Genomic DNA, 23,914 nt, shown 5'->3' on the forward strand with positions numbered 1-23,914 from the left:
CAATAAAGGCACTAATTATACGTTGCATCAATTAGGAGATAGGTATACTTACCACACGATGAAGAGCACTTCACGATGCGGGCGCGGCGTGCAGGCAGGCGGATTTAGTAAACAAACTCTTCATAATAAAATAATTTTAATATTTATATATTTTTATTGAAATTATTACTTTAAATATAAAAGTCATTTAAATTGTAAATATGAGTCTTTGATACATGAAATAAAATCGGGTTCGAAGGTTAATATGCTGTCCTAAGCATAGTAGAAAATTTACGAGACACATTTGATTATGGTCACCCATCAAGTCACAGACTTGGGTCACCAATGCAATCGGCAGATTCCACCTCACCTTTAGTTGAAGAGAGTGAGTTAATTCATACTTTATATTAACTATGATATCAGATTTTGATAATGAAACTTAAAGAGGACAAGCGTTGTAGCAACAAAGTGTAGCGAAAGTACTGGTGTCCGCCAAATGATAATCTGTATCAACAGCAACCAGTACTTATGCAACCTGCGGATCCGAGACGCCATTTGCCTTCCTCAGCCTCAGTAGGCAGTAGACAGTCTCAGCCACGGCCCACGAAACGCAAAATAAAAAAGTGCCATTATAGACTCTGTGAACGACTGTGATATTATTTTAGTGATTCGAAATGCGACCGCTTTTAACGTTTTTTATTTTGGCGATCGGATGCTTCCACACAGGTGAGTACGGAGATTAAAAGCATTTTGAGTACTTACTTTAAACAATATTACAGATAACGCAGAAGATATAAAAAACCAACCAAAAATAGTGGCGCTATTGCCTCTGTATTATTACCGTTGGGATAAAAAAGCGACAGCTCTAGGGTCAACAGAATATCTCAATCTGATTTAATTTATAAATAATTGTAAACATACTAAAATAAATAAGGACCCATTGGCTAAATGTTTTGCTTAATCAAATACCGTAAGAAAAAAATTACAGGCCAGGCAGGTATGCCTTGTAGAGAAATAAGCAAATACACACGCATATGAAATATCCGCAGCTTAGTAGGTACCTAATACCACCAAATATATGCGTTTTCTGCGCGTGGTGACAAAAACCAGGAAAACATCATCCGCGCGGCGTTTATTATGCTGATGCGGCAGTTTGTAAATAAACCCCTCGCCGAGCCTGGATTTCGTATCATTACGACTTATTATACTCCAACGAGGATCTGTCGACGATTTTATATTTTACGTTAAATTCGGCATTAGTGTATTAACTTTTAATATTTAAATAGCAACTTGAATATTTTACAGAAGTATCTGTGAGATTCCTATTACTTATTCGATATTAAACTCTCACAAATCACGTGCCGTTTCCGAAAAAAATAAGGCCACCCACACCATTATACAGATAGAGACGTGAAAACTTGCTGGAATTGGTTATCTTGATTCTTCTTCTCAGTCGGTTCGCTCTTGTAGAGCGATCGTGATCGTACTTTAAGTGTTGTGGCACGCTTGACGATCCGTGCCTCTTTTCTCTGGCACATGCGGCGATGGTTGGTGCATAAACCTGTATGCCGGTGACGATCTTAATATTTCCCTTTTTCATGACGACTTTCTTGCGAGAGTAGTGCAATGTTTACCCCTCGCTTTCTGCACCAGACGTTTTAGGAGTCATTTTATGAGTTACAAAACCCCAGAAATACTGAGTTTATAGGTTTGACATGAAGAAATAAAAATAAATTTACGCTATGAGGACTACTTATTCATCAGTTATAACATGGAATACCAATTCTATCTTTTATGTATATTTTGATGTTTATGTGCAATAAAGTATTTCTTCTTCTTCTTCTTTTTGATAATTATGGCTTTAAGGCTCTTGAGGCTAGAAAGGTTCAAGGCCGAAGGTTTCCAGGGCATAGGCCATCATTAAGACGACGGCGCGGCGACTGGATCTTTTCAGGTACTATAACGTTTGTTATCATAGATTTTGTTAGTTTTTTTTTATAGTAATAATTGTCTGACCAAGCAGATGGCCCACCTAATGGTAAGTGGAAAACTATAGCCTTTTAACAGTACAACACTTCACAGGGCATGCAAGGAATACGTTTTCGAACAAAGTTCCCTGTGTCCATGCAATGATCTAATGATCCTTGGCGGCAGAAATAAACATAGTAGAACCTTCTTTCCCAGACGAGCTCTGTCTCAAAAAACTCTAAGTATTTCTACGCGCAAAAAGTAGGTACTAATAATATAGTTTCCTATATTCGATGTTTGTACTCGTAAATGGCTTTGTCGCTTTTTAGTATGCCTGGATTTACATATATAAATATATCCTTGTAGGTACTAAGTTCTGCATTCGTTAAAGATAAAACAACGTGACACTCGGTGGTAGTAATAACCACTTGTTCTTCTTGGCCCATCTATATCTATAGTATATATTTAATTTCACAAGTGGTGATAGCTCACTTTGGCTCTACTTTAAAGGGTATCGAGCACGCACCTCTTAAGATTAACAGCTCAAAGTTATGTGCGTTTTAACGAATCCAATATCACTTGCTGTAATGAGAAAGGAAGACATCGTGGGGAAACCTGCTTGTTTGAGAGTTCTTAATAACGTCTTCTCGTTGTGGGAGGAGACCCTTGTCCAGTAGTGGGCCGGTAATGGGTTGATAATAACGATGATGATGGTGATTTGATATCGAGTGTTATTTAATTCAAACTAGTAAACTGTTAGTAGAGTTTTTGAATTTCGTAAAAAAAATCTTATGTGGCCAATGTCAAAAAGTTTTTTTTTTTTCATAGCAATTACTTTCATTCGCATTCGGAACACATACATAGCAGTACCTTATTTAAAATTGACGTACAACAAATTAACTCGAGACTTCTTAATTATACAAAAGTTGACGTACTAAATTGCAGGATATTCGACCTCATTAACTTTGCGTTCGTAAATATGCACATCCATCTTCTTTTAAATAAGTAGTAAGTACCTATGTCTGCCTAATTGGTATTATTTTGTGTTCCCACTTAAATTAATTCTCATAATTAAATGGTTAAGTTACTGTTATACCTACATCCTAGCAAGCCATAGTTGACACATTTGAAATCCTTGTCCTAAACTAATATTATGAATGCGAGAGTGTGTTTGTGGGTTTGTTTGTGATTTTTGGCTAATTTTGGTCTTGGAAAAACGCTAGTAGAAACCTGTTCTAAAAGCATTTCTTTCTTAATTTAGGAAGCCATAGCAAGTTTCTTTAACCTAAAAACCCCATTATGACTGAATATACCCTTAAATAAAATCTAAAGGTTTTTAAAAATACAATAACATTTTCGACTTTGGTACCCTAGGTGTGAATTATGTTACATGGAGATCTCACATAACGATAAACAGAGAGACAGTCAGGCAAAGTGCAATTTCACCAAATGCAACTCCAACTTGACTTAGCCCGGTCAATAAATAAATAGCGCATATATCGAATCACTAATATGGATTAATGATCGTGAAGATTGCACACCATTCGTTCGGATTTGTAAACTTGAGTTGCAAAATATAAAACTATTCGATTTGAGCTCCAAATAATTATTTTTAATTAATCCTTAACCTTTTCGGCGTAAAAGTAGCACGCAGACGGTAGAGCACGATGAGTCATATTATATAAGACCCCGTTTATTTATAGGGTATCGTATCAGAACGGTACGACATTATTGGTCTGACATAGCTTTATAATTTTTAGTTTTCTGAAAACAAGGCCCTTTATTCAAAACTATGGATTTTAAAAGGTAATGGAATATTTATGTTAAACAAATCATATGAAAAATACTATTTTTTACTTTATAATTGACCAGCTGTTTTACCCACGTTACCTATGGGTCGTAACTCAACTGGTTACGCAACGTTAGATAAACATAGAATTCCGCGCGGGTAGATACCTACCTACCTAATTCGTAAGCCTACCACCCGAGCTTTTTTTAATATTCTTTTATCTCCTAACGTTTAAGTCCAAATAATCCATGGCGTAAAAGCAAGGTTTATTTATCTATCATATAATATTGACTAAGTGGGTATCTTTGTAGAGTTATTTATCCACAAAGTATTACCTTTAATCTCAGGGAAAAAATTGTGATTGAGCTTCATCAACTACTCATGCTCAATTGTATATACGTCCTTCAAATCCTTGTTATAGGATTGTGTGAACAGTGAAACTATACACTCCCACACAGTGGCGTGCAGTCCACTATTTTTATATTATCTTATACTACGTATACAAGGTTTTTTTTTTATTTTATTACCATCTTCCTGCACTAGTCAAAATTCCTGTGTACACGCCAGTTCTTCCACAAAATTAGGTAAATATAAATAGGTGACTGCACTGTAGGAATCGAATCCGTGATGTTCGACTTAGTCATAGAGAGTGTTAGTAACTCTTGAGCTTTTTAACATAATTGTATCAGTTGTCATTCCCGGGCCTGGGATATGCAAGTATAAAATGTACCGAACCGGTATGTATCTCGTGACTCTACATTCACATAAGTACACGTAACAAATTATTACGTTAAGTACTTAAGTAGGTTGTTTTTTTTCGCCTGCTTAACAGACCTACTTTTAAGACCACCATCTGTTATTGCAGGAGCTAAAACTTTGAAGTTAGTATGAGGGTACCTAAACTTTTGAATCTTAAACTAAATAAACGAAAGTAGGATTACATATTATAATTATGACTAATTCATTTGTTTTTATTGTAGTGGAATATTTAAATGCTATTAAATCGCTATTCAGGGTTATATTTATAATTCTTTTGATAATTGTATTTTTTATGATATAATAAATTGTTATTCTCTGTTGATTATGCATATATTAATTATGTAAGGCACTAAAGTTCCGGCCGCAGTCGGTACGTAGCCCTGAACTGAGCTTACGCTACTCCTTTCACGAGATTATCAGTCATAATAGTTGTTTTATGTAAGGTTGCCTTCATCTTTTGTTCGTTTTTTTAGCAAAACAACAAAAACTACTTATTGCAAATATTCCATACGTACAAATAATATCGTAGATGTCAATTATATACACATACGTAATATACGTGTTATACTTATCTTATACTTATCCAAAATACGAATGGGACAGTGAATTGTTGCGTTGTGCTTAAATCACATGTTATGTTTTTTAAAAGATACACAATAACCGTCCGCGTTTGTTTCAGCTTTTTTACCATTTACTTTCCCATGATAAAAAATATCCTTTGTCCGTCTCCAGGACGAATACATAATCTCGCAATCATTTAAATCCATGCAAAGCGCCATTAACGCCAAAAAAAATTAGTAGGTATCAAAAACAAAGACTATTTTGAATGAATTTGGGCCGGAAACCCACTTTATCAAAAATCGATTCAAAACCATTAAATAATATGGTTGTATAAATAACTCTTTAAATGTAATCTGACCTTTCATATTATAAAACCAACGATACGATTTTGCAATATTGTACATACGCATTATTTTTATTCGTAGGGGTTTTTTTCTATAAATAAATATACCTTCCACGACAATACATACATCGCCATCTAGCCCCAAAGTAAGCGTAGCTTGTGTTATGGGTACGAAGATGACTGATGAATATTTTTATGAATAATATACATAAATATTTATAATATACATATAAACACCCAGACACTGAAAAACATTCATGCTCATCACACAAACATTTTCCAGTAGTGAGAATCGAACCCACGGCCTTGGACTCAGAAAGCAGGGTCGCTGCAAACTGCACCAATCGGCCGTCGGTAGTTATTATTTTTGAAGCTTTTATTTACAAGAAAACGGCCAACCCTGATCATGAGCGCTTACCACATGCTGTGGTCTTTCCTCATACAACCGACGACGCGCATCTAATAAAGATGATATTGCAATTTGATTGCATCCGCACGTTTAAAGGTGAAACTGTGGTTTTGCGTTGAAAAAATAAACCCAATAACTCTTTAAAGAATATTGTAATATTCTAAAGAAGCGGTGATAGCCCAGTGGGTAGGACTTCGACTTCTCTTTCGGGGGGTCGAGTTCGAATTTTCTAAGTTATGTGCGTTTTAAGCAATTAAAATATCACAATGTTCTGTAAACATCAAATGTTCTCAAAGTTTTGTGGAGTCCACCAATCCGCATTGGGCCAGCGTGGTGGATTAACCCCCCTCCCCCCCCCCCTTCTCATTGTGGAAGTAGACCCGTGCCTAGTAGTGGGCCGGTAATGGGTTGATATGATGAATTCTTAAGATCATTTTTAAATTTGCATTTCGGTGCAAAATTAATACGAAAGCCTAGACACAGAAAAGCAAACGAGCTCAAGCGTCACGGTTTGATTGCTTGTCTAAATAAGACCTAATTTTAATACTCAGTGTTGTTTACCTACTGGTTCTTTCAACGCTAAGTTATCTAGACCTACCAATTATGAAAGCGAAAGGTAGTGACTTTGTTTTTATTATTGTTGTTTTATATGTTTAGCCCAAGTTCACCCATCTAAGTTTAGCACAGAGAAAGCTTGAACCTCATAGACGGTCAAAGTATGCTTTCAATACTGGATAATTTATGGGATTTACGAAAGCATTTCTTGAAATCATTATTTCAAAGAGCAAACCTAAGGGTAACTTTTTTTTTTTTTTTTGTTATCGGGGGGGAAATTTTCAAAGATACCCGACCTCAAAGAAGATCGGGTTATGTGGGATTTTTACCCACTAAAACCCCCTCGGTGGCCATCCTCGGCACATAATTGGGAGGCTCCGGGATCTCCTAAGAACGCACCGGTGCCTCCCTCGTACAGCGCATGTAGAGCTCGTCCCGGGAGAAAATATTCCCCCGACCTCATTTGCCTTGCTTTGGCTACGGCAAGCTGCTATCCTACCCGGGTCGTGTAAATTGGTATTAAACGGCGAGAGCCCCAGACTGTCCGACACGACCCGATGTCCCTTCATCTGGGACTAAAGATTAGATGGGATTGGGCGATGATTGCCATCTGCACGCCTCGGTCGTCTCCGAGAAGGATCGGCTCTCTCTCGATCGCGCTCGGCAGCCTCCTTTTTAGCCATTACGATCTCGCAGAAGGTGACCAAACCTAAGGGTACCTAACAGGCGGTCACAGCTTCTGTAAAAATACTTAGGTACTTATACACCTATTTTTATTGCAATAGTGCACACAATACCTACCCAAGTAGGCTTTAATTTTATCAGTCTGCGAGGTCGGTTGTCTATTAAATAAGCACTCAGAGGGAGACCTGTGGAAGACCCGTGCCCTGTATTGGGCCGTTATTGGGTTGGCATGATGATGATGATGAAATAAGGCAGGTATTAAGCCTACTAGCCTCAATATCAAATAATTTGTTGTAGAATAGGTAGAATATAATAATAATAACTTATATTTTCTAAATGAGGATTTTCCAAATAAGGAGGTTTTTATGGTTTTTATGATTGGATCCACTCAATTTCGAAAATTATAATTTCTGAATTTTCTCTGGACTATTCAAATGGGAGGCTGAGACCGTGGCAGTAGATATGGAGTATTGGTTTCATATCAAAATTCAAAATTCGTTTACGACAAATAGGCCTGTCTGTTTATAGTGACAAAATTCAGCTTGGCCCCGAATAGAAAATGTTGTGGAAAATATTTATTTCTTGCTTATTATTTGTACAGCAAAGTCAGTTTTATTTTTGTAAATTAAAATTGCAACATCAATATTTTAGAATCCTGGGATCTTTTTCTATCTGATATGAGAGAGCTGACTGTTTCCAAGCAACTATGCCATTATAAAATATAATGACATAGTATAACTGCATAACTGACAAAAGCCTAAAAGGTTAGCCTGTTACTATCTTTGACTGTATCATCTCTTACCATTAGATTGGATTGCAATCAAATCTTGTAGTAGAATAAATAAAAAAAAGTGTAATCATAATGCTGTTAAAATAGGTGTAGTTATGTTACTGAAGAATAAATAATTGACAGTGACCAAAACAGTTAATTAAACTTTTGCCAACGAGACCATGTAGACGCTATAGGTAGAGAACATTATGGTAGGTATTGTAACTTTAACCTACTTTAAGCACTGCAATAGGTCCAAGGTTTTATACGGATTATTTTACAAGGAGGCGTTTATTAGAATGAATTCCGAAACCGGCATCCGGTAATCACCCCGCTGGTCTAGTGATTAGCATGTTCAACTATGGATCACCAGGCCTGGTGGTATTAAGTGTTAACATTTTTCGATACCAATAAGAAAACGGCTGTTTCCACTACCTTCGAGAGCACGATTAGCCATCGTCTTTCCGGGTTACAGTCACTAGGATGTGATAACTGATAAGAAGCTGGTAAAAAGCCCGCCAACGCTTATCAGTGCCCGCACTAAAGCCAATAGTCAATTTATTAATGCTTTAATTCTAAATTTGTTATCAAAAGCCATAAAAACACAAAAAAAACTAAAAAAAAGGTTTTCCTTCTTTAGCTTGTAAAATCAAATTAATTTAAAAAATACCTCCTTCCATATACCTGAAGTTTACAAAGCAAAACATTCCGATACAGATCGTCATCATCATCATCATCATCACAATATTATCAACCCATTACCGACCCATAACAGGGCACGGGTCTCCTGTTAGAATGAGAAGGGATTAAGCTGTAGTCAACTATGATAGTGAAGCATGCTTGGTATACTTCACATGCGTTTGAGAACATTATAGAGAACTCTTAGGTATGCAGGTTTTCCTACGACGTTTTCCTGCACTGTTTAAGCAAATGATGCGTTACTGCTTAAAACGCACATAATTCCTGAAATCGAACTCAGGGCTCCGATTAGGGAAGCCGAAGCCCTTGCCCCAACCATTAGGCCTTCACCGCCCCAAATTAATAGGTAAGTGTCATATCTATGCGTATATTCCGTCAATACAAATATTAATGTATTTTATTTATATAATAGATTAGTTAGTTGCAAATTGCAAGTGATTTAAATAAATATAGACGCTGTGTAATTACCATGCCTATCTACCGCTAGCCTAAGGCACTTTAGGAAAAATGAGGTTTATGTAATATACGTAATCAGAATGGCAGTCACTAAGAACAAGTAGTCATAAGTACGAGTTGTTACTGATATAACCATATCGTAATAAATGTCACTACATTTTCCTTGCTTGGTTAAATTAATGTAAGAAGTACTCTAGGAATATTAGTGACATTGAAATTAAAAAAAAAAACAGGTAAGAGTCAGAGTAGTGCACCAACTCGATTTCCCGTTTACCACCTGTGATCCCCGGAAGGGACCACGGGGATTTTTTCGTTTGGTAATTTACCTGTCAAAGGAAAACCGAGAGTAACATATTTAAATCAATGGGTAAAACAAAATAACACGTGCAGTTTTTTAGTTCGGTGTTTTCCAATGACACCCAATTCTTTATTACTAGCTGTTGCCCTGCCCTAACCTTCATCTGCTTTATTTTTCCCGGGAGGTATCCTTGGGCGGTCTTCAGGATACAGGACTATGAAAATTTCACCACGAGACAAATCAAGCGAGCAAGCATAAGTAACAAAATCTATTTTTATTTCATCCCGCGGGTAACTTTAATCAGGAGCTTTTCGGGATAAATATTATCCTATGACCATTTACAGAATGCAAATCAAATTTGAAAAAGATCGGGTAAACGTTTGACTGAACCTAGTTAAGGAACAACCCAACCAAACATATTGATCGCAATTATAATACTTATTAGAACCTATTCATTTTCAAAAATAGGTGCAGAATAGTACAAAAGTTTTTATTTGCTGGAATATGGGTACAAAATAGATCAGAGCCCTCGGTAGTAGGTAGTTTTCTATTCATTTATTTTTAGAGTAGGTACATATACATAGTATTATTTCTACCTACTGTATAAAGTAGCCTTTGGTCTTTTCACGCCAATAAAATTTAGCGAAGTACATATTTTCATAATTTATTATCGTCTGACTAATAAGCTCACTTCGAGATTTCGCCACTGGTCGAGGTTCACCCACTTTACGGTACATTTTCGGTGACCTTCACAACCAATACCACTGACCGGCTTTTGTCCGCTCTCTTGTTCATAGGGCTGCAAACTGGAAATCTAGACAATAAACCATAGGTATGAACATAGTGACACGATTTTTCTACTTATCTGTTGAAATCGTTCTCTCTGTGCTGCGCTCCCAATAGTTTAAAATGGGTCTTATGGGAAGTCCTTTTAACTCTTATTGTCGACCTGCCTGACGCATTAGCGAGCGATGTGGCGTTATAAGAAATTCTGGTATGGTACCCCAGTATACCATACCAGAATTTCTTATACCAAATACTGGTAAGATACCAGATTTTATTCGGGGGGGCTTAAACTTTGAAGTTAGATAACAAGGCTGTATAATATGAAAGCTTATTATTATTTATGATTATTTACTATTACCCATAATCGTTTTTAATTTATTGTGAGAGCCTAAAAAAATAACCCTAGTCATATCCAAAGTTTACGAAATCGAAAATTTTGAAATACTTAATTAGGACTTATTTATATTACATAATTATAGATTGTAAACAAATTTGATCAAATAACAATTCAACGAAACATAGTGTTTTGTTTGATAATAATCGACAAACTTTCTAAGTAATTAAAAAAAGTTACATAATGATGTAAATAGCGAAATTCATGGTATGTAGGTTTATTTTACTTTTGAAACTTTAAAGTAGGATTGGCACAAGATGATAGTCTGGAAAACATATCCAGCAGCGGACGTAGGACATCCACCACTTTGAGACACTAAGGACCTTACAAATAAACAAATAAAGTTATATCACACTTTAACTGAGAGCAACTTTTAAATTGCAGAGCGTCAAAGAACATAAGGTAACTATTCCAACGTTATTCCACAAGATTTTTAAAGTATAAAATTATTCCGTGGTCCAAAACAAGCGATTGCCAAAACGGGAAGGAGGCCGTGGCTTGCAGTCTGGCAACGATGGGGTTGGATCAGGAACTCTAGGTTCACAAGGACATTTCTCAGGCGTAGGAGCGGGCCTTGAAGTTTGATGAATTCTTGCGCGACAAAAGTATCCAAATCCAGGACGTTGCATACATAGTTTCTGGTCCATGCATGTGTCAAAAACAGCTTGAGTCTTTCGACAGTTGTTGTATGTGTAGTTACCTGAAATTTTAAAATGGGCATCACTGAGGACCTTTGACTGTAAAGCATATAAAGAGACCGAAGAATATAATAAAGATCCTTCACTATGTGAATGCGACGGGATGGCTGGAATACTTTCTATAGTAGTTTTAGTTATAGTGCTAGAGCTTTTGTGAAATAACTCGTCCGCCGAAGTTCCTAATACCACCATGCTTATTTCTGCCATCCAGCAGCATTGCGGTGTTCCGGTCTGAGGGGAATAGTTGCTGTTGTAGGTACAGGCCGTTGACTTCACCTACGCTGTAAATTGTTAAACACAAGGCGGCATTTTTTAGAATGCGGTTCTTGCATGCCCTGCGAAGTGTTGTTCTAATATTAGTCTCCGACCACAAGATTCTTAACAATCAAGCTCTTCAGAGGATAGAGCGATTTTAAAAGATAAGAGACGAAGTGCAGTCGCTAAGGCGAGCCCCGCCATGTGATAGATAGAGATACCTGAACTTTTATCAATGCAGTTGGCGTACTGATTAAACTCTAACTTGCAGTTGTCTTTGATCTGTCTGAACAGCTGCAATGTGCATGCGGTGACTTTTTTCCCGATTTCGATACAGGCACGAGGGTCGTTCAACTCGTATCTACACAACATAAACTCGTTGTTGACACTCTCGCAATGTTTACCAACATAGGGCGCTGCAGACATCAACGTAGCAGTTGATATATTGCACTCGTCCACATTTAGCTCTGAGAACTCGGGCAATTTCACATCTTTCGTTACAACCATCGTAATTGATGTAACAGCAAAAAAAGACAATTTTTAATAATAAATTATTCTCTAAATTATATTATTTGTTATTTTCAAAAGTGATACGGAAAAGTGACATAAGTCAAAATATATACTGCTTTTTTTTTATTTTATACTATTCATAATAAAACTTTTTGATTTACTCAGGTTAAAATAACCTAAGCCATTGATACAATATTATCTAAAAAATAATATAAAAATTTCGTCTCTGTCAAAATTAATGGAACAATTCGAAAATTAGTCTACGATATTACTAAAATTGATACTTAGTACTATTATAACGTGTTTTGCATATACTTTTTATACCTAAGTGCCCACGGGATCGGGCATTAATATCAGATTAAGCCAAAATGAAACGTTGCAGTCACTCTTCGATTTATAAGAAATACATTTTACTTTATCGCATATAATTTAAACCATTGTTTAGCTAAACCCTCTTCCTCTTCTGATTACTGAACAAAAACATATAGCTATGATATGTTTTGTTGTTACAGGGCAAAGTCAATCACTGTCGTGTCCGAAGGTGCGCACAACCAGTGGTTGGTTGGACCTGTTCCCCATACCCTGCAGAAAAAGTACTGAATGCACAATTATGGGAACGCAACACCTGTGCTGCAAAGGGTTCTGCACAAAGGGAGTTGTAGCACAAGCAATCCGGTTAGTATTATCAAATTATAAAAGAGAGAGAGAGAGAGAGAAATAACACCAAAGAGGATATAAACGTTTCTAGACTGCAAAGAATGATGACTTATCAGTTACTTTAAATATAATGCTAAGTAGCTAATAGTTATCTCATTCAAAATAGATAAAAGAGGTCAACCAGAAACTTGATAACTCACCTTAAACTGCACGGTTTGTTTAAATTCTTCTCTGTCTTTTTTTATTATTTAATTATAATCCGTTTTTTATCAGTTCTCAAGAGATTGTCTTTCTGGTTAGTTGAACGATCAAAAATTATACCGGAGAACTAAGTTTGAAAACCAACTTGTATTTTAATAAAATAATTATTCAGACTGCGTACCTAAATTGTAAGAAGAAAATAGCCAATATAATATACTTTAGGTACAATACTTTGGAGCGAGTTTACCCATGTCTTCGTGTTCTTCGTAAATTTTTATCAAGTATATTATGTACATATTTACCTACGTATTTAAAGAAGAATTGATAATTTTTATAACTTTGAGGCAATTTAGTGGTTTTTGTGTATGTTAGGCCCAAACCTTAGATTTAATTGGGTTAAACGTATTTTCTTTTATTTTTTAAAATATACCTGCTTATCAACTCATAAGCCCTTTATATGTAGCTGTTAAATGTTTTGTTACTCTAACCATAACTTTTACACTCGGCTTTTTGTCTGTTTTGATCTTCGCACCGCTAAATGTAAGTAGTCTTAACCGATCTTTTCTTTCCTATATAATTTTATATAAGTTCACTAATTGATTAAGCCTTAAAATTTTATGATGCAAAACCAATCATTAAACCTATTGGGTTTGCATAATTTTTTTTATACCTAAGTAAATGGCAACTTGGTAGGCATGTTCGACAATGGGTCATGAATTTGAGGAAAATGATTAGGTTGTTTCAGATCTGTATTTCATAATAGAAAAATGCAATACCTTACGATTTATTGGCCGACCCGGGAATCGATCTCTGGTCATTGTGATCCGTAGTTGAACCTGCTAGCCTCTTGGCCAACAAGGCAGGTCGAAGCAGTCTTTTGTATTATAATTACACTTAAAATATGCATATAAACTCAATCTATGATTAAATAATCTGATACAAAAGTGAACGGTTAATGAACAGGTTAAGGTCATTGGTATTACAATTTAATTTCTTAATAATTTATCTTCTGTAACGCTTAAAACACTTAAGTACTTAAATTAAGTTATCTTTTATCAAACCATTTTCCTGCTTTTAATAACTTTAAATAGTTTCACAGCGATTTATCTCAATCAATTTCGAATTAATAACACTTATTATTTTATTAATTTAACATCGTAAAGTTTATGTATCTATAAAAAGCTATACACAGTAATAGCATATAATTTCCTCATAGCTCTTTTGTAACTATTCCGCAACCTTTCAAATGATTGACAGTGTGTCGTTGATGTCTTTTGTATGGCAGAATGGAAAGCTTAAATTACTTTATCCATAATACATATATATATAAAAGAAAGTTGTGTTAGGTACACCATTTTTAACTTAAGAACGGCTGGACCAATTTTTATTATATATAATTTTTTGGATTCCTCTTAGACCGGAATAGGATAATACGTATTAAAATATAACATTCATAAAAAAAAAATGATCCGCGGTACGATGTTCGCCAGGACAGCTAGTAGTTTATAATTTTTGAAAGCTTAGTAATTTTACTAATTGTCAATTTGTAAAGATATTTTCTTGTAGGCCTATCTCAGACTTATGAAGCGTACATATACATATAATATGTTATCACCATCACACAGTCAATTAATATTTTGCTACGAAGTCTCACATCCAAACTTTTTAAAATTTTAAATAATCCTTAGTATTATAATAGGATTCTTCTGTGAGCTTACCTTTAACATAAACTTCGAAATTATTGAGAGACATCTTTAAGATTATTCCGGTAATTTATTATAAAATAATATACAGTTTCCCTTGAATTAATTACTAATTTGATGTAGCCTAGTTAACTGCATTAAAAGTTTATTTTTACTTCTGGTATTGAAATTGTCTCTTTATAAATTTAGTTATATTTTTATGTAAATAAATTTATTTTTCATATATATATACCCAAGAGTCACAAGACTGTGATGTTGAAACTTCCCAGAAAATACCTATGTCCAGCAGTGTACTACATTGGTCGTTTGATGACCATGATTGCGCTTAGGTTGCTTTTAAGATCATTCTAAGTAATAAGGGGTAATATTCTCTTGTTGTTATAAAGTTACTAGCTGTTCTCGAGACTTCATCCTCGTTATTTTCGATTCTAAAAAATCTGTGGTGACTGTAAGTTTTGTATGCCTGTCTCCAGGATGCAAGCTATATTCTTTGCAAAATTTCGCCTAGATCGGTTAAGCTATGCATAAGTAGATAGCTTGCATTCTGGAGATTGACATATCTCGGAAAATCTAACGGTTACCGCAATAGTTCTAAGATTAATTCAAGTGATTTACCTACTTCAGCTAATACAGTGCTAACTACCCTACCCTGAGATATAGTTTGTCTATACGTACATTTAATATATTTCTACCAGCTTTCTAATAAATGTTGTTGAGGGTTGACATAAAGAGAGAAATCATTGTATAACTATCCCGTGAAACAGGGTTTGTTAGTAAAGCCATTAGTAATAGTAAGTAAATCAATTTGTAATTAATTAAAATAAGCTTACGAGTAGAATAGTAGCATAGCAAGCAAACGCACTAGCTTCAGCTTTTGTCGCTAACAAACCATCATTGGCAAACATTATGTAAATTTTAGAACCACTGAGGAGAGTAGTACAAGTAGTACAACAAGTGTAGTTGAGCCAAGTACAAGCACGAGCACTAGCACTAGCACAACAAGCACCACAACAACTACAACTAGTACAACAACCACTACAACAACCCCAAGTACCACCACCAGCACGACGACTACGACAACCACGACAACGCCGAAGCCTACGACTACGACAACGACTACAGAGCCCCCGCGACCGTTCCTGCAGCTGCTGCCCATACAACTTGTACCTACAGCTGCACCGGCGAAAATAGGTAATCTATAAAACTTTAGTGTCGATTCTATTATACAAAATGTCTAAACTAAACTAAATTAGTGTTGTTTCTGTTGCACACAAACTAAATTAGCTTCTTAACAGAATGATGTCTTTATCATATTGTAACTTCTGGAAAAGGCATTATTCCCCTTCCAATGTAGTTTAGTTAAAATAGGTTAAGATTAAAAAAAAATAGGTAAAATAAAATAGGTTAAAATTATGTTTTTATACTATAGATACAGAATGTACATTAATAATTTTATTAGTGTACATTACGTATTTCCGTAATTGTGCGAAAAAATCAATTTTGAAAAATACGCATTCCTTTTAATTATCTACTTATTTATAAAACACAGCGAGTTGGGACGCTTAGTTGGCGTCAATGGTAGTTTTATGTCACTGACGTTACCACATAAGTCATTTTCAAAATGCCTTTCTGGGTCCGCTTACTCTACCATATGACCCTTTATGTGCAACAGTGTCGTTGGTAGGTCAAAGTGGGCGGATATATTTATCCTAATGTTCCCTGTTAAAAAAGATCCCTTTTTTTAGATCTGATATTGAACCTAAAAAAGAATTTACACTCTATATTCAACATTGGTGCAAATTCTAATATAATTTCTAAACTGAATCGATGGAAAATTTGTGTCATTCTTTTCACAATTGTTTCACGTCTGGTATATTAAGTTTCGAGATTTACGTACATAATCTAAAAAAATACACAGCTAAGGATTATTATGGCCGTTAGCTTTTAAACACATTTTGATTTTAGTTAATTCGAATGACCTATGTATTCGCATAGTCCTGATTATTGTTCTTACATATTTTGCTCTTTTGGTTACATAAGATGTGAATGCAAGAGTTTTGAGGTAACCAAAATATATGAATGGAAATATTTTTAAATTGCATCATAGGTTTACTGTAGGTAGGTAACTACATAATGGTCTGACCGCCCGAGCCGGTGCGTTACATAAACGCGTTTTTTAATCAATTAGTAATTCTGAAAAAAAAAACAATAAGAAAGTAAGATAAGATATAGAGTTTCATTTCTTGTCACTACATTCTATTCTAAGCGGTGTTAGCTTAATGGTTAGGACTTCGGCTTCATTTTTGGGGGTTTGGGAAAATAGCGAAAATCTTTAAGTTTTGTGTGTTTTAACAAAATTAAAATATCAGTTTCTTTAACGATGAGGAAATCATCGTGAAGAAACCTGCATGACTGAGAGTTCGCCATAATGTTCTCACAGAGCCTAAACCCTGCTCATTGTTGGTAATCGGTTGATATGATGATAATGATTAGATTCTATTCAAGGCCCACTGCGAGGGTTCAATGCTATTCGGGATTACTATACAATAGCGCACTCTAGCATAACGTTATTGTATCGAATGTCGGTTGATATTGAACTTGATTGGCATCAAGGTATAATTAATAAAATAACATAATCTTGAAAATACTAATATTTTCTCGAATTTTAACGACCTCCCGGCGCAGTGGCCTTTTAAGTTCCCCGGATCGTCTTGTCTGGTGGAAGGGTCTTAGCGGCTGGTTATCACCATATACGACAAAGCGTGCCGCCAAGCGATTTAGCGTTCCAGTCACAGAATTGAGAACATACAAAAACCGTCTACACGACTTACATTGAAGCATCAAAAACCACTCCACTTTAGTAGTGTTTCTGCGATAATATCGCGCATTATTATGCGCGCGATGCATAATAATGGGCGAAAGAGGATTCTATATGTTCTTAATTCAATGGCTCCAGTAGGTACAATGTCGCGTAGAAACTGATTAAGTGACTTATAACTGCTATAACCCAGCCTTTGTAGCCTAGATTGCATCACTTACCATATCATACTTATATCCAACAATGGCATAAAATAATATATCTAATCTATATGTATCAAAATGTTATGTTGGTCGGTGTACGCTTCAAAAACTCAAAAGTTCTGCACCGATCGAGCTGAAATTTTAGCATGATTATTATTTAATTTTATCATGCATCAAGGATTGTTATTAGCTATAATTTGCATCAGTCACATATCCGCAATCGCGTAACTACAGTTTTTTTAACGATCAGGTGTGTACCAGTGCTAGTATAATTAATAAAAATGATGATTTAGTTCTGTAAGTAGGACCTATTTTATTTCGAAATGTTAGAAATACAGGTAATCGTAAAAGACTTGATGGCTTCTTTAATCGGTGTATTTCCGACAAGTTCAGATCCCAACATTGTCCTAAGTACGTAGGTACCGTGTATTTATCCAGGACATAAATGTAGTGATAAAAATCGCACTGATAACTGCAATCACTGTCTTACAGTGATGCTTGACCGCCGATTGGCGCAGTTTCCAGCGACCCTGCTTTCTGAGTCCAAGGCCGTGGGTTCGATTCCCACTACTGGAAAATGTTTGTGTGATGAGCATGAATGTTTTTCAGTGGCTGGGTGTTTATATGTATATTCTAAGTATTTATGTATATTATTTATAAAAAATATTCATCAGTCATCTTAGTACCCATAACACAAGCTACGCTTAAATAGGGGCTAGATGGCGATGTGTGTATTGTCGTAGGATATTTATTTATTTATTTATTTATTTTATTTATGCAGCTGTAAAAATTAAAGTGAGTACATAATTTAACTAAACAGGAAAATCACAAAAATTGGCGTGCCCAAAGAACGTTGCTGGGGGTCTGTTCCCAATTCCATGTGAATCGAACGCCCAATGCCGCGCCAGTAGCGGCCCCGGGCAGGTTTGCTGTGGAGGCCAGTGTGTGAAAGGAATACCAGCTCCGCGTCCCAAGTCCGAGGAATCACATCAACGTGAGTATTTCTAACCTTGGACACCGCGACACTGGTAAAAAGCATTAATCTTTACCGCGAAACATTGGGCAAAAAATATACGACTGCATTGCCTAATTCACGGCCAGTGTTATTTTAAATGTCGATTCTTTAAATCAGTTGTTTGAATGGCAACACGCGTTCGTTGCGTAGCTTAGATTAAGATTGTGATTTGTGCGGATGTTTGGAAATGTCATTAAAGATTACTTTTATTCTTTTAGAATTACTCTACCTGCCTATTTTTACTGCGTACCAATAATATAAATGAAAAAAAATTACTTATATTCCGACCTATGCACCGATCCTAATAAAATTTGGCACAGTTGGTTTGCATCCTGGAGACGGTTACAGTACAGGTACTTTTTGAATTAAAAAACTATCATTTAAAACAAACTAAACATAAGCACGCCGTAAAAGCTCCACCGAAATCGATGAAATTCTGCATAGAGATAGCTTTTATTCGCCTACATAGGATAGGTCAATTTTACATAGGAAACAAAACAGTTCTTGCAATATTAAAAAAAATTGTGTCGAAGGACTAGGTCGTGAGTAAGTGCTTGTAGATAAGATATTTTATTATATTGGTAATCGACTCAACACAGTTCAAAATTCAAAATTCATTTATTTCAAGTAGGCCTAATACAAGCACTTTTGAAACGTCAAGTCTGTCTGTTTGTAGTGACTCTACCACCGGTTCGAAAGGCAGATTCTACCAAGAAGAAGCCGGCAAAAAACTCAGCAGTTGCTCTTTTCCAACATCAACAATTTACATTTTACATTTTAACATTCATTTTTCTATCTTGTGAAAGATGAAAGCGGAGCCGGATGCTTCCAAGCAACCTTGTGATTAAGAAATTCATCAATTGTATAGTAACCTCGTTGTAATAAATTTGTTTTAACATATTCTTTAAATTTATGAATTGGTAGGTCTAAAATTACCTTAGGAATCATATTATAAAAGCGTATACTCAATCCCACAAATGACCCCTGTACCTTTCGCAGACGATATGCAGATGACACTAATTTATGACCATTTCTTGTAAGTCGACTGTTTATATCCACTTTTTGTTTATAAAGACTAATATGTTGTCTTACAAATACTAAATCATTATAAATATATTGTGAAGCTACAGTAAGTATACCTATTTCTTTAAACTTCTCACGGAGGGTTTCGCGTCATTTAAGTTTATATATTGATCGTACAGCTCTTTTCTGCAATATATAGGTTCATGACGTATATAACTACAATCCCTGTATGAAGGTGTCAAATTGTAACTACGTAAACCGTGATTCCAATTATTCCTAGAGTATAAGAGCCCAGGCCAAAAACAATTAATCTAGGTATTAACCTAACCTAAGTTTCTATTTTATGTTATTACATAAATTTTCATGTTACTGGGCATGAAGTTTGGACGCATTGATATGGTCTTCGCTTTACACTTTAAGTGTAGGTAAAGAATTCAAAGTTCGTATTAATTCAGTAAGTAGGCAGTAGACAATATGTTACGACCTTATAAGGACCATTAAATTAAATCTATACAGTGCATGCAATGCATTTGGTAATGTTAACTTTTAAAACTCCGCACGAAAACATTTTGTGACGTGGTACACGGGGCACCTTTACTTTTGTACGAGCTGAACTGCCAATTCTTACGTCACAAATTGTGGTTAAGAGTATGTTAAGATTAGAACGTTACAGATAATCAGGGTCAAGGAAAAAACGAGTGCAGTTCTCGCCGTAAATACCCAATATGAGAAATGTTTTTTACTTTCAGTTCTGAATCTCTTGTTAGGCTTGTCCGGAAGGGGCAATTTAGGAATTTATAATATCTGAATTTTCTCGGGTTAGTTACGAGTACCACCGTACAAATTAAGACGTGCCACCAAGCGATTTAACGTTCAGGTACGATGTCGATACGATTATGGGTATGACTTATAACTGCCATTTTGCCATTAGACGGCATCATCACTTTCCACCAGGTGAGATTGCAGTCAAGGACTAACTTGTAGTGGAATAAAAAAAAGATACCTTTTCGAATTTACATATAATTTTAGTATGCAGCATGAATAATCATTGATGACTTTCAGCAATTCTTGGTGTAATCCCCCGCGAATGTCCCGCGACGCCGCTGGGTGAGCTTCTGTTCGAAGTGCAGACGTGCAAAACTGACTCGGACTGCTGGCCTCGCGTCTGCTGCCCTGACGGCACGCGCTCCTATTGCCGAACGGCACGCGCCAGGCTTGACCTCGTGCCAGTCGCCAACCGGATTGAAGCACGTTAGTTTAATATATAAATCTATTAGTGCTATTATAAAAAAATATTATAGGTAATAGTTAAGTAGTATTTAGTAACTACACGTTGTAGTAGATAACCCAAACTCCTAGAACAGCATCGACATAACTGAAGTTGTTGTAGAACAGGTTCCTAGTTATAAACAGACCGTAGAACCTACGAATTTAATTCGACCGCCGAAAGGCCTTTTTTAATGGATACCTACAATCAGTAAATCCTTTATCTAAGTATCTACCTAGTTAACAAGTACCTAGTCAGTACTTACTGTATGCCTAGATAATAAAATTTATTATAAAAACAAAAATGTGATGGAGATATTTTATAAGCCCTAATAACTAATAGGCGCTAGGTTTTAAGTATTGTGAAATTAATGTCACGGTCTAGCATTATTATTGAAGAACGGAGCACAAAAACGATCTACCTACATACCTACTCTAATTATGATCTTTTCAGATCACAGATATAATATTTATTAACTTGAAATTTTAATTCATGGTTCACCGGTAGAGATGGTTTTTTTCGTAGTAGTATTCTTACTTTTTTAACTCTAGTTTTATACTTTGTAAGGAAGAATACTACCTACATTTTAAGTAAGTAGATAGGTTTTATTTATTTTATTTCTAACACTTTTATCCTATTTCTCTCATTTATTATTAACTTTCATATGCTTGGTGTTTCCATGCATAATAATGACGTTTTGTTTCCATTGATTAATATTCCTGTTTAATTAAAGTTCAAGTGTTACTCGTTGCAACAATTTTTTAATTTACAAAAACGAGAAAAAAATTGGATTTTTTATTTGAACTCATCGTAATTGCAAGTATTTCGTGTCTATTGCAAAAAATCAATCAATAAATAAATATATTCCTAAGTGGCAGTGGCGTAACGTGCTTTGGAGGAGCCCTGTATCAAAATTAGTTTGGGAGAGCTAAATGAAAGATAAAGATTGCTCACAAAAGAAACAAAAATGGATTATAAGTCATCGCCTCGTAGAAATTGAGCTAGCCAAACGATTCAAATTAAATATATACTTTCTTGCCTTTCTTTTGGCAAAAAGATTTATTAAATCATAAAAAGCTGAAGATTATTTCACTTTTTATAAAATTTCTGCTTCTATAGACAGTGAAGTCTGATTGAAGTGAAAAAAGATTGCTTATTTTGACTTTTGTCATTTCTGAACTGAAAACTCTAGGCTTTGATAATTTTGTTTGTGTTTTTTACCGTTAAGCACGAGATGCGGCAATGTGGATAACATTTTACTAATTTTGATTACGCACGTTAGGGGCCTCTGTAGACAGTGTGTATTATTGATACGGCTGATGCTGCGGCAGCCGGCATCTACGCCCCTGCATATTTGTTATAAGTATCCTCGCGCACCATAATAATTATTTTATGTAAGTGACATTGACACTCCTTCATACAAAGAAGATACAAGCATTACAAAAAATAACAAATAAGTACATATGGGTTTTATGAATGCGTGAGAATTGAAGACGTAAATGAAAATAAAGGCTCCAATTTGGGGGTACCATTAAATGTATTATTTTAAACCAGTTTTGTTTTCATGCAGCTGTCCGGATGCTGGAGTCCTATCTGCAGTGCACGGCTCCACCGCAGTTCGATTCATTCCCGCAGCGTTGCAGCTCTAGCATAGACTGCTTCCCCAACTTGTGCTGCGCAGAAGGTGGCAAAAAACACTGCCGGCCTCCGCAGCGCAGCCTGTTTGCATTTCTCGCCGGTGCTGCAGCGGTACGTCCCTACCTCCTCATGTTGTGTGGAAGAGGCTTTTATTCCAGCCGTAGACTAATAAAGGCTATTGATGATTGATTACAGAGGTGGAAATCAAGCTTTCATCATTTGTTCATAGGTACTAACTTAAATCACTAGCAGGTAGGTACTTTAAGGCGGGCGCTTATCAGATAGCTCACACATCTGTTCTCAAGTCGTTTTGGTCCAAGGACTAGACAATAGACTAATCCACGCATGGCAATTAGGAATCCGTCAGTTTTACCATACGTTGATTATTTCCCAGCGATATGCTCAGACACAATAATTAATGTTACGTGTACGTCCTTAGCAGCAGTACCTAGCCACTATACTATCAACAATTAATAGTTATTTGCGGTTTTTCCTTTAGGTATATAATTTTATTTAAAATAGACTGAAGTGACATAAAACTTAACAATATAATAAGTTTAAAAGCTAAAATCAGATCAGCCTTAGATCTGTTCGAACCAAAGCAGAAACTTGATACTGGTCTCCCTCTCACTAATGGGACCATTTTTTATTTGTAAGCGCGTTTTTTAATCATACTAGGTATGATATTATGTTTTTGGCGTTCCCTGAAACTGCCGTCCAGGGCGCATGCTCCGGTGTGTTTATCATTAAAGAACTGAAAGGCAGACGGCATATAGCTTGATTTCTCCATCGACTCTGAGGCCATCCAAAGTTGCTGAAATGGTGACCCCGCGCCTGCCAGTGCATCGATATCTCCAGACTAATAGGCGGTGGACGTCTATAGTTTGAAAAGATGACGAGGAATTGTTAGTTGATAAGATGGGTGAAATAAAAAAAAATCATGAACTTAGTTCGTGATTTTTTTTTATTCCATGGCACACCTATAACTACAATTCTAATATTTTTGTTTTTTCTTTGCAGAGATTAGGCTGATCGGCAGATAATCATATAGTTCTAGATATTGAATGTAAATAGGTAAAAAATATTTGTATATAAATTGTAGCAGTATTTTTTTTACTTTTTCAAATTTTGTATTAAATACTTTTATTTATAATAAAATGATGTCTTCTAAATGACTCTTTTTATTTTAACCAGTTATTATTTAAAAAAAAAATAGTTTAGTACTTGTGTAATACAATATTACCAATACTGTTTTGCTAAATATACAATTGTACCAATTCTGGACTAATATTTACAGCTCAAGAATGGGGTTGGAGGTGTCCAACGTATTTTAATCCATCAATATTATAATTATAAAAAATTAATAGTACAACATATCTGTGTGTATTTTATCAAGAAAAAAATGAAGAACTGAAACGGATTTGAGCTGGCAAAACTGTGAATCTTAATTTGACAAAGCATTAACCAAATTGACAGT

General features: G+C 35.5%; 2 protein-coding genes across 2 annotated transcripts; one reads left to right on the forward strand and one right to left on the reverse strand.

The window, feature by feature from the left end:
• Positions 1–658: 658 nt before the first annotated feature.
• Positions 659–23,530, forward strand: LOC120632290 (endochitinase A-like). Its single transcript, XM_039902124.1, has 7 exons — positions 659–705; positions 12,425–12,587; positions 15,411–15,664; positions 18,315–18,488; positions 20,595–20,783; positions 22,370–22,548; positions 23,458–23,530. The coding sequence occupies exons 2-7, from the start codon at positions 12,523–12,525 to the stop codon at positions 23,467–23,469; spliced, it is 873 nt and encodes a 290-aa protein (XP_039758058.1). The 5' UTR covers positions 659–705; positions 12,425–12,522; the 3' UTR covers positions 23,470–23,530.
• LOC120632289 (NADH dehydrogenase [ubiquinone] 1 alpha subcomplex subunit 8-like) lies at positions 10,628–11,980 on the reverse strand. The gene is made up of 2 exons (XM_039902123.1): positions 11,624–11,980; positions 10,628–11,149 (listed from the first exon to the last, which is right to left on the reverse strand). The coding sequence occupies exons 1-2, from the start codon at positions 11,907–11,909 to the stop codon at positions 10,896–10,898; spliced, it is 540 nt and encodes a 179-aa protein (XP_039758057.1). The 5' UTR covers positions 11,910–11,980; the 3' UTR covers positions 10,628–10,895.
• Positions 23,531–23,914: the final 384 nt, after the last annotated feature.

Source organism: Pararge aegeria, chromosome 19 (genome assembly GCF_905163445.1).
Source record: "Pararge aegeria chromosome 19, ilParAegt1.1, whole genome shotgun sequence".
Classification (NCBI taxonomy): domain Eukaryota; kingdom Metazoa; phylum Arthropoda; class Insecta; order Lepidoptera; family Nymphalidae; genus Pararge; species Pararge aegeria.